Source organism: Haliotis rubra, unplaced genomic scaffold (assembly GCF_003918875.1).
Source record: "Haliotis rubra isolate DU_JTF1 unplaced genomic scaffold, ASM391887v1 Scf647, whole genome shotgun sequence".
In the NCBI taxonomy this organism is placed as follows: domain Eukaryota; kingdom Metazoa; phylum Mollusca; class Gastropoda; order Lepetellida; family Haliotidae; genus Haliotis; species Haliotis rubra.
In genome coordinates, this window is record NW_025767354.1 from 347,732 (window position 1) to 360,530 (window position 12,799).

At 39.2% G+C, this 12,799-nt stretch overlaps 1 protein-coding gene across 1 annotated transcript; it reads right to left on the reverse strand.

The window, feature by feature from the left end:
- Nucleotides 1–360: 360 nt before the first annotated feature.
- On the reverse strand, nucleotides 361–10,409 carry LOC124256997. The gene is made up of 6 exons (XM_046690961.1): nucleotides 9,655–10,409; nucleotides 6,478–6,618; nucleotides 5,821–5,862; nucleotides 5,379–5,440; nucleotides 4,449–4,656; nucleotides 361–1,877 (listed from the first exon to the last, which is right to left on the reverse strand). The coding sequence occupies exons 1-6, from the start codon at nucleotides 10,396–10,398 to the stop codon at nucleotides 1,689–1,691; spliced, it is 1,386 nt and encodes a 461-aa protein (XP_046546917.1). The 5' UTR covers nucleotides 10,399–10,409; the 3' UTR covers nucleotides 361–1,688.
- Nucleotides 10,410–12,799: the final 2,390 nt, after the last annotated feature.

A 12,799-nucleotide genomic window follows, 5' to 3' on the forward strand; every position in this document is an offset into this window, starting at 1 on the left:
GACGCTTGAACTATTATAACTATGATTACACAATGCCATTCAGAAAGTGGTCAAATGTAACATATGTTATATTTGGGATTACACTTTCTTAGTAAAGTACAAATTCTAGTACTTTTTGAGTTGAGCCCCATCCGGGATTCGAACTCACACCCTCAGAGTCAGGCACCTAATCGCCAGCACACAGAGGGGTACACAAAGTCTGCAGTCTAGACTACCAGTTGTCCGACTTCCATTTTGTGGAAGTCGCGGTAACTGAGCGGGTTAGGCGACTGACTTTGTGTGCTGGCGATTAGGTGCCTGACTCTGAGGGTGTGAGTATTATTATGTTTTTACAGATAACCAAACAACAACACAGGTTGATTCAACTTTTGTAATGAGTTTATATCTTCAAACACATAAACAAACATATTTACATGAAAAAAATGTAAGAAGGTAAGTATCTGCCAAATAACATCACATTTCTTGAGGGAGTACCTTGACTTCTCTCCGTTGTAGATTTATTCGTTGCTTCACACGTCTTGTATAACTGGCGTTTGTACCGTAGAGTGATCACTCACGTGCATAGAATAACTGACGCAAGTCCTGTAATACTGAGGATGCTATAATGATACTAGTATGTGTTCTGTTAGGACTTCTGCACATAATGCGTGCATATAACGAGTCCCCAGGCATTGATATTATTGACATCATTCCAAATTTGCAATATATTACAAAACTAGTAGTAAAAAGAGCAGATTAACGGAAATTCGAAATACCCTCCATGACGTATAACACTATATTTTCTCACTGAAAATTTATCACATGTTTTTGAAACAATTTAATGTTTATTTTATTTCGAACATCGGTTCTATGTGGGAAGAAAACATATTTATGAATAGGCCTTACTGAATTCATTAACTTGACAGGATACATTATTGTACAACCTATAACAGATGGTATAGATAATTATATAAAGCGGGTCTGCAGGCACTGAGTGGCATGAATTGGTTTTTGTTTCACACAATAAAACCCACCTTAAAAATCGAAATGTCCATTTACGAAAATAAGGTGGCTTAGGTACGTTAGTTCAGAAGTTTCAATTCTAAAAGTTTCCACACTTACACAATGTACACTTACTGTGACAACAGCGGATTTAACAACACACCTCTCTTGATGTGTATTTTGCTTTGGGTTGGAATCTTATCAAACATGGTCAAATAACCACAGTGTCTGATGGTCTTGTTTTTTCCGTTGTATTGGCAGTGTAAGTATGGATTCTTTTAGTAATAATGTTGACATTTACAAATGGAAACATTATATTACAAATAAGTAGAGCTAATAAACATATGCTAAATCTACCAAATACCGCCTAAAGAATAACGATGTATCTGTTCCCATTCAAATAGATTCGAACTGTCCTCTCTGGTTGTTAATTAAGTACTTGCATTGTATGTACAATTTATACACAGTTCGTTTATCAATCCCACAGTATAATTTCACAAGTTAGCCGGGTACCAGAGCTACTATGTTGGTACTATAATTATTAAATATTAGACGTCGCAGGTCATGCTTACTTTCGACAGTTCGAAATATAATGAACTGGAACGCACTTGTTTCTGTGGAAATGGACATACGTTAAGGCATGAAATTGTCATTGGTTCGTTTGTCTCCAGGACAAACACATTTTGCCTTTATTCTTTGCGTAATAGTCAACGGACCTCTTCACTCGGAAGCTTCGTATAGCCGTCCTTTGTGAGAAGAGGCCTGCCTTTCCTCCGGACGCGTTTGAGGACAGCACAGAGAAGAACCACAACGCCAAGCAGAGCTACAAGTGTTCCAGTGACGATGCCAATGAGCAGTCTTGTGTTTTCGTCCGTTGTCTGTATGATAAAGAAAGGCTGAAAAACAGGAAAGAAAGAAGATGCTTTAAATGTAAACTCTGAACTACTAGTATTAATCTCAACAGTCAATATAGAGAGGCAGACATATTTTGTTCAGTAAAAGACCATAGGCCCAAAATACAGTCTTTACAAAATGTTTAACCTATGTGCAAAGTAATAAAGTAGTATTAACCTTTTCCCTTAACATTTGGACTTTCTCCAGAGGACATACATTATAAATAACATCAATCACTATTTGTTGAAGACATCAAATTTACAAAATGTTGTACAAATTGACAATATTTCTGTGTAAATTTACAAAGGTAGGTTTTTCTAAGTGACTGTAATTATTACAGATAAATATTACATGGTGTTCATCTTCGATATAAAATTCAATTTACAAAATGGACAATACCTTACAGAGTTCAAAATATTACAATATCTTCGGGTTTCTACGATCAAACCAAAATTAATTCGTAGAAATCTTGATAGGGTGAAATACATAACACGTTTTATGGATAACAACTTCTTTTTAGTCTTTACAGGACGTTTCACAATTCTTGCTCCCTCGTCAGGTGAATGAAGAAGGAGCAGGATTTTGCTCTGAGACTACCTGTAAAGAGTCTTAGGTGAATAGTGAAGGATCAAGAATGATCTCTGAAACGTCCTGTAAAGAATAAACAGAAGTTGTTATCCGTAAAACTTGTCATATATTCAAAATATGAACTTTCAAATATCTTTGATAGACTACTTTCAACAATAACTTGCAGGCAAACTCTGCATCTAGCAGATGTCGAATATCTTACGTACTCTCGGTTTCAAACACAGGCCAATAACAGGATTAGAAATAGGTTCAAGAGTATGGAGAATACCGACCCCACCCCATCCCCTAAAAAGTGCGGAAATGATTACACTAGGGAATAGACAATTACTTGAACGAGAATTCTGAGCTCACATCAGTACATTATAAGTTGTTCACTGGTCATGAGGGGGGCATGGGTTGATGTACCCTCGATGTTTGTTTATGTTCCCTGAGCCCGAACACCTTGATTTTAATTTTGAAGTGTTTGAAGCACGGGTACAAATCTTTTTGTAGCCATCGCTAGATTTTACTGACAAGAAAAAACACATTTAGAGTTATCTCCCTTCCATCGATTTGCATTCGCAAAACATCGGTAATTTCCATACATCATTACTTGATTCAATGTTATTCGAGATAAAGAATTACTACCACGAAGTACAGAATGAGTTGCCATTGACAGCTGGGTACATTGAAATGTTACTCGCTTGTAAGCGGGGTACATTGAAAATAACAGAAGAGCGCTCAGCCAATCAGAAAGCGACATTTATGTGTGAGGTAAGATAAACGGTAATGCTACAGCTTCGGTATGTTTGTGCAGTAGGAAAATGGACGCCCAATCGCCTAAGACGACACACATCTTATTGGAGATTTGCGTCACTTAGGCGTGTCATAATCCAATGATTACGGGAACGAATCCAAAATTATTCTTGGTCTCTTGAAATATCCTTACTTGTTGTATGACCAAGAGTGGCAAATGTCCTAAGCCCTTTCACTCCGGGATTGCCTCCCATATAGAACTGATAGAACCCAACTTTGTTATTATAGAACAAATTATATCAATATCTCCTTGGAATGTCTGTTAGGAATTATTGCTTTCTACGTAATGCTACATTATATACTACATTCATAAATTATGGGAACACCCTAACATTTCATAGTCGTATCTAAACTGAAACGTGGTGAGGTCATTTATACTCTAAGGTAAATGCAACTTTTTGTGCGCTTAATAGGCACGTTGGAACATGCATTGGAGCAACTGATTCAATATTCATTGAGTTTGAGTGAAATGAAACATTCTTAAAAACAGCGGAAAAAAAGGATGCTGAAACACACCAGCCTAGTGCATGTGGAAGGCAGACTTCCCATGCAGCTTGTGGCAACTGGGCACAGGCAGTTGTGAATCGGTTGCGAAGGGCTGGGAACATAACATATCCGTCATCTGCCCTTGATGCTATTCTGGGTATTCCAGAGCGAGGTCTGTCCTTTACTCTACCAGTGGCCTGGAACCTGTCCTTCAGTCTGTGAATGACAGAGGGAGACACCTGAAGACGGAGAGCAACACTTCCTATGGATTCACCATCCTGTAAACATGGTCCTGCTTCTGTTGCAGGCGCATAACGGTTTGCGCTGTGGCATGGTGAAGAAGATGTGAGGCTTCAATACTGTCTGTAGCTTCTTTTACAGGAAATGTTGCCACAAGCTGCATGGGAAGTCTGTCTTCCACATGCACTAGGCTGTTGTGTTTGTGCTGGTGTGTTTCAGCACCCTTGTTTTTCGCTGTTTTTAACAGTGTTTCATTTCCCTGAAACTCAACGAATATTGAATCAGTTGCTCCACTGCATGTTCCAACATGTCGTTTAAAGTGCTCATTAAGCACACAAAAAGTTGCATTTACCTGAGAGTATAAATGACCTTACCACGTTTCAGTTTATATATTACTATCAAATTTTAGGGTGTTCCCATATTTATTTATTTTTTGTAGTATAGTTTTCCGTATACATCCTTACCCTTTCGAACTCTGCACCACCGTCAGTTTCGGCAAGGTTGGACTCGTTAGATGGGGGGATCTGCGAGGGTGTAGCTAATGTCGTCATGGTCGTAATTGTTGTAGACGATGCTTCCTGTCTTGCTTCTAAATCCCCACAGACGCTTTCAAGCTTACACACTTCTTTGATGACAGGGGCATCTTCCATGAACCATTTCCACGGGGCGAAACTTGAGTGAAAAGTATTGATTTGTTGAACATGTCCATATTGTTATACAAGTAAATTCATTTTATTTACCTGAACAAGAAAACCCCACCCCGCCCCCAAGATAAATAAAACATAATAAAATAAAAGTGATGATTATACATATATATATATAAGTACATATGATTACCCTGTATGACACTGTATTGTGAGTATCATACCGATGGTCTGCAGCAGCTAATCATATCTTTTCCTTGTTTGACTGTCGTTAATGCGACAACACTGATCGGCTGCTATGGCACATGTTATCATTGGCGTGCCATGTTTTATCCTAAACACGAAAACTGTAGCCGACTGATATGATACATGTTATCAGAAGCGGGTCATGTTTTAGTCTAATTAGGATAACTGAGGCCGCCTGATATGATATATAACACAGGCTTTCTCTGTACAGTGCTGAATATCGTAATGGTCGCTTGATGTATGTATGTGTGTATGTGTGTGTGCGTGCGTGCGTGTCTGTCTGTATGTATGTATATATGTATGTAAATACGATAAATATGGCCGACTGAAATGATATATAACACAGGCTTTCTTTGTACAGTGCTGAATATCGTAATGATCGCTTGATATACCAGTATCATAAAATTAGTATTTATAGCAAGATTGCTTAATACTCTTATTTTAACAGTGAGTTAAAATTTAATTACTCAGACAGATCAGTAAAATTATTAATGAAACACATACTTGTCAAACAGTTGCTTGTGGCGAGGGCATTTCTCCAAGGTGCACATAAACTTCCTTGTCATCTGTAAGAGGAAATCGTTATCTCTTTGTTGGAAATGTCGAAGAAGAAATCCGCCCAACCGCACGTTATTTAAACAAAATACGAAGTTTGTTGGCAAATGAAATGATACTGTTATGGTAAGCAAATTTAAACGTTAATTTTTTTATCAATAAAACAACTTTGGAAACGGGATGTCTTGACTACATGTAAGTAAGTAAACACTTTGATCATACGAAGCACTGAGTTGTACAGAATTTATGTGATATATGTAAAATTCCCAGACAATATGAGAAAAAAATATTGAAAATGTTCAAAGAAATTTACTTTAATTTACCAAAAATAATACTCGTGCTTTCACACATTTATAGTTATCTGTTGAGGTACAACAGTCTTTTTACTCACACCAACATAGGCTCCGAGGCAAAATTCATCTCCTGTAAGCCTCTGAAAATCATAAAGTATCATTTGATTCAGAGATATAGTGTATAGAGATGGAGTCTCCAAATTAGGTTGTTGTATATTTCTTCTGGAGTCGTGTTCAGTACAGTTCAATAACAGTCGCTCAGTCCAAGTGCTTCCACACCATATCTTCATTAGGACGGATGGACAAATTGGAGCATTATAAGAAGTCAGAATTTGCAAGGTTTGAAGAATTGGGTGCTTTAGAAGACAAGGAAAATATTTAATTTTCCTGTTTACATAATGAAAATTGACAGAAGAAACAGATTTCTCAGAGTTTTCTCCATCGTGATATACACACATTCTATTTATTAACGACTGCTGTGGTGTAATTTTATGAAACATCCATGTCAGTCTTCCAAGATATAAATCTTGGGATATTGACTCAGGATGTATGTGTCCAAGTGAAAAGGACACCTACGTGTGGCTGGTTGTGCATTAGGCATGCATAAGCCTCACGCCGAAGAACATACGTTCAGTGACTCTACTCTGTGCCAGAATTGACGTTAACACGTTAACCTGATGCATTTAAGAAACATTTAACCAGAATGCACAAGACAGTGCGTTTTCTGAGGACGCAGCAATTGGAAGTTAACCAACCTTCTTCGAAGTCTTTCGGAGTTCATCCGCTAGGGTGACGTGAAGTGTTGCCAGGGTGTGGCCAAAACACTCCGGGGTCAACTCAGGAACAGCATACATCTCACACACCAGGGACAGGCCATTGTCGAGCGTAGCCAGACGCTGAAACAAAAGAAATGTATCTTTATTATGTTTAAATGAGTGAGCAATGCTAACTGGTTTTGTGGAATAGGATGATCTTTGGGTCGAGTACCTGATTCACGCTGCTTACGAGACCTGACTACTGGTAGACGTTCGGTGTGGATCTATCTATCTATCCATCCATCCATCCATCCATCCATCCATCCATCCATCCATCCATCCATCCATCTATCAAGAGAGTGTGAGCGACAAAGAAGGATATAAAGTATCAATCCCTTCCCAGAGTGAGAGTGAAACCGTAAAATGAGAGCAGGACACGCACAGCCTCAGCCTTGGCTTGCGAGACAATAACTCTTTTTCAGCAATTGCTCATATGTTGTACTATAGTTAAATATTCATTTTTATAAATTCCCGTCCCACCTGACCCGTGCAAGCACTTGTTGCCGCATGTATGTATCTCCTGGATACGACCGACGTCATATGGGTGTGTACTACGTAAACAAATCCGCCATGTCGGTAGCCCAATGCGGTCTCGGATGTCGCGGGATACCATGGGATTTAGGGCAGGTATTTATAGACCTCGCCCTTTGTGATCACCTCATGGTTGATTTGATAAATGGGCATTCGAACAAAGTAGCAGAGTGGCTGGTTGAAAAACATTTAATAGAACAGCTCTAGACAGTTTCGGAATAACGAGCTTTCACTCGAAGCCAACAGCAAGTGCCTCCTTCATCTACTTGTTTGTAAGGTGAAGGAGTGAATGTTCATTCGAATTTATGGACACTTAGAAAACCTTAAGAACTTTGAGGTTTATCATTACACATGGACGTTAAATGAACGTTAAAGGGAGATTGCTTTCTACATCATATCCGATTTGCTGTCTACACTTGCACAATTTAAAATTTAAATTCACTTTGTGTAAATAGGGACCGTTCATAAGTTATGGCTAAGGTGTTTGGGGATGAGGGGGATGGATGATGTTTTTATGGAGAAGCATGTACAATGTGGATGACAACCCCCACCCACCCCAACCCCACATCTCTAACATTTATGTACAAAGTAAGTGACCCCCTGCATGTCAGGTACAAAACAATGACAGCACCCAGTACGTGTGCACAAAATTGATAGCCCTCCTGCTTCCCCAGAACAAAATGAGTGACCCCCTTAAACACCAACATCACACTCCCCTAGCCATAAATTATGAACGGTCCCTTAGGGAAATTATTTAGTAAAGCATACATAATTAATTCGAGGGTCCGACATGATAATTGTTTAACGCCTTACTCAGCAATATTTTATCTGCTTGACAGTGCCGGACAAAGTGAGCTTTCCATGACTTGACTTATCAAAAGAAGGTACAATTAACTGCGGCCCAGTGCCCATTTTCTACCCAATGGAAAAAAACCCAAACATCAACCTGTGTTAGTAAAACAATATGTATTTTTAATTGATCACATTAATTTAAAATAATGTCATTGTCTCGTGGTAATCAGGTAGTCATTCATAAAGGTCATAAAGTTTTAACTGCCTAACGAAATGATATTTTTGAGGACTAAAATTTCTCAATGTTTAAAAAGGTAATTCTTGTCATGATGTGGTAAGCGTTGTAGTTGCGGCTCGACAGTTTCCAACATGATAAATACAGACTGGTCACAGATGGTACACTGAATAACGCTCGCGTGACATGGTCCTCGTCAATACTCTCCCTTTGATAGTGTCTTCGATCCGGTCAACATGAATATAACACGTAAACACAGTTCAGCTGTGACAAGAATATCCATACATGACTACAAAGGTATTCTGAAGGTGACATCGATTTGCAACATAATTAAAAATTATATCGAATTTCTACGTTCGTTGATATTTAATGGAACTAGTTTCGTGAAAAAGTTGGATGAAAACTTTTGTGATGTGTATCTGACCTTAGTAAAATAATTGCTCAATGTCTTGCACTACCAGTAAAATACATGCCAATATTTCATAATACTCAAGAGTGTTGATAGATAAAACGTGGACTTATGCTTAGTCTCTGAAAAAGTGGAATGTCGTAGTGAAACCACTCCCTTTTAATCATCGGAGATGACGAATATCTAGACTTGCTTCATTTAGATCGCCACGATATGGCTGAGACATTACCGATGTGACGTTAAATATTCCCTCACTCACTCATTGCAGATAAGGGCTTGGCGTAAGGAATATATTATGTTTAAAGGATTGTGAAACAGACTAATAAAATGAACACCGTTATTCGCTGTGTTTGTATCTGTCGACGAACGGTCACCCCTAAATAAGTCAGGTGTGAACTTCAGGTGTAATCTGTGGGGTACAATAGTGCATTGGTAAGGCGTCTACCTATCACGCTGAAGGCCCGGGTTCGATCCCCGGTTGAGGCACCTAGGTTCGGGTCTCGAGGTAGGCACATTTGCGTAGTATCCTTGGACAAGTACTTAGATCCACATTGTCTCAGTTCACCCGGCTGTAAAATGGGTACCCGTGAGGATGTGCTCGCAATGTGAGTGTTTAGTTTATTGTGCCTAACATGGCCGATGATCCCCAGGGAGTTGAAAAAATATCGGAAAGTACGATAGTGTCCTATGACCGGGGATAGCGCCGTGAGCAGGCAATCTGCCCGGATATGAGCGCCATATAGGAGGAATACTAGTATTATTTATCTGAGACTTTTGGCTCCTGGGTAGCCGTTAAGGTAGCCTAGTGGTTAAAGCGTTTGCTGGAAGAACCAGGTTCGATTCCCCACATGGGTACAATGGGCGAAGCCATTTCTGGTGCCCCACGCCGTGATATTGCTGGACTATTGCTAAAAGCGGCCTAATATTAAGCTCACTCGTTGACTCTTGACTCCGACACGCAAATCCGAAGAAGAACTAAACACTGGTACCCATTTTTAAGTTTCAGAATCTTCATTCATGTACTTTTCACCGCTCTAACAAGTTAGTAGTATTTGCGAAACATATACAAATTGTGTATGAAATTAGAGATATTGACCCTAAGCTCGAAAAGACTGAGTGTAGTCCTTCTATAAATACGTATGTCACTTACCGTCATATCGGGACACCCCTCTCTCATGTACAGCATTTGCTCAATACATTTTCGGAGGCCCTTTTCACATAATGGGCCGTTGAACACCGTGCTCATGCTGTCGGCAAAGGCCTTGACGTAATCGTTAGACAAGCACCACTCTCCTGGCTTGCACATTTTGAGCAGTTGGTCAACGACATTATAAGAAAACAGCTTGGCCGCCATTGCATCAGATGTTGTGTTATGATTCATGTACTTCTGAAATCGTTCGGACATCTCGCAATAGGTCGACATATCATTTGCCTTGACACATTCGGGATTTCGTTTCTTCCCACTTGTTGAAATCGTCGTTGATAATGTCGTAATGAAACGTGCAATGGTTCCAGCTGCTGTCGTTGACATCGTGGGCGACATCCTCGTAGAGGGTGTCGGTGTTGACGAAGCAGGAGCTCCCATTGTTGTAAAGGCAGAAGAGTTTGAGGTCCCGTTAAGGTTCATATCTGCCAATCCTTTCATAAGGGTACCAGTGTTATTTCCTGAACTGGTGGTCTGGCTCCCATTTTTCTTGTCATTCCCACCTCCAAAAAGAGAATTGAACAATGTCTGCATCCATCCTGGACTTCCTTGGCCATCTCTTTTAATACGTGCCCCGTGGACAGTCGTACAGGTCAAGATGACCACCACAAGGGTGAGAGATCCGACCAAAGCCACTTTCATGATGACTATGACTGTTAGACTTTCCAGACCCGCAGAATAAATTATCATTGATTCATATGAACGTGCAGTGTGTGATCGACGTTTTCTATAGCCTGTTTCAACGTTGGACTATTCTGGAATTTAATATCGATACAGATAAGCGAATGAATACAGGTTGTGGTTTTGACACATTTATCATTCTGTGAAAGAAGCACTGTATTCATTATGACGTTAAATCAATGACTTAGAAAACGCTCCTATGCTGCGGTAAGTCGACAACGTGTACACCTGACACGTACATGTCTACATGAGTGAGTGAGTGAGTTTGGTTTTACGCCGCTTTTAGCAATATTCCAGCAACATCAAGACGGGGAACACCAGAAATGGGCTTCACACATTGTACCCATGTGGGGATTCGAACCCGGACATGTCCACATGAAATAATAATGAATAATAATATTGCCACCTGCACTTCAAGCAAAATAAAAATTTCACCTATCACAAACTGAATAAATTATATATACAATAATTCACAAAATATTGATACGTGTTTTCTTTGTAACAATCACGAACTACTGTTGTATTCAAGAGAGTATCATCTATGTATGTGTAAATAATTTTATAATTGAGTGTTGGATCTTATATCATGCTATAGTTTGTAGTTTTTTATGATTACGTACGTAAGTTACTTGTAGTTATGAAAATCGATATGATCACTGATCGAAAAATGATTCACAAAGTGGAGCTTATTCTAGATTTGATCATGGTTTTGCTTTTTTCACTGAGGTCAGTACGCAAATCAACAAATTTTGGGTTGTCGTGCGTATATCATTTTACGCCACTGGAACATAATTTATTAGCCTCCAGACGTTTCCGATTGGATCAAAATTTTCATATAGTGTATTAAAGAGTTTATTGTTAACACATTTCACGCGATGGCGGCGGTCTGTTAATAATAGAGACATGATCAACACGTAGCTGATTTAGTGAGCAGAAGACAGCCAATCAACCAATTTTCCGAGTGTGTCCATCCGATACACACATTCACCGTTACTACATGCATTTTGTGCTGGTGTCTATTCTAACTTGACTAAAATGGGAAAATCTTCATCGTAAATTCCTAACAATAACATTTCTGGGTCCAAACACCTTCCACGTTTCTTAAAAACTGAAAGTACGTATCGTCAGCACATTTATACACGCGTTTGTGGTGTATATGGATTGTACATGTGACAGAGTGCACGACAAAGCAGCAAGCAATTAAATCTCTGGGCGTATATCAAGGCAGATCAAAGAGTCCATTTTCGTATTTACCGAATGATACAAATGCCCGTATCAAAGAAGGTTTCGGTGATTCTACCCCCTTCAGGCGGGTAATATTCCTCACCAGTTCCTCTCCCTTTACAGGCATTGAATTCCGTCTCTAAAAGGGAGGGCTGCCAAGGTAGTCCACCCAACCAACAAATTTTCGGGGAATGTTTAGGCTCCCTTAAACGTCATTTGTGAACATCATGGGTTGTTTAACAAAAATCGTGCGGTTTATCATTTACGCCACAGAAACATATTAGCCTCCAGACGTTTCCTTTTGGATCTAAATTGAAATATAATATATTGAAGTGTTTATTGTTGACACATTACACTCAAAAACAGTTCAGCTCTATAATGGAAACATTATCACAAACATTCATTTTGAAAAAATATTTATAATTTCATATATCAATATCATCTGTGCGTTTCTTTCTTGGGAGTATATTTATATCACACTTCGATGAACCAATCCAAACCGATGTCTAATTATTAAGTGAACTTTGCTTTTGAATATCATAAATTTACTCTTTACAGTTAATCCCTGCTAGCAGTATCTTTCTAGTTATAACTAGTTACTTTTTTCAGAATTATGACAGAATCAGCTAGTATTGAAGCATCATCTGCAAATATAAGCAAAATATGTCATCCACAATCAATCAAGATATCATAACTGCCATCACTCTTCGTAATATTTACCAGTTCATCGATGTCCATATGTAACGGTAAGAGCATTCATGTTTGTCTGACACCTCATGAACTTTTAGATACACCTGTAAAATGCGACGAGCTAAGCTTCTCTGGGCTTAAACGTTGCTATACGTTCATTGAATATATGTCCATTGGTGAATGGTGTCAAGCCCAAATTCAGTACATTGTCCTAACAACCACATCAAAACCAGATTAGCGACTAACGGGATCGGGTGGTCAGGCTCTCTGACTTGGTTGACACATGTCATCGGTTCCCAATTGCGCAGATCGATGCTCATGCTGTTGATCACTGGATTGTCTGGTCCAGCCTCGATTATTTAAATACAGCCGCCATTTCGCTGGAATATTGCTGAGTGCGGCGTGAAACAAAACTCACTCACTCAAAACCGGATTAGAAACTGGGCCTATGATATGGTACTTCGTTTGACATTCGTCTCGTCTAGCAATACTGAGA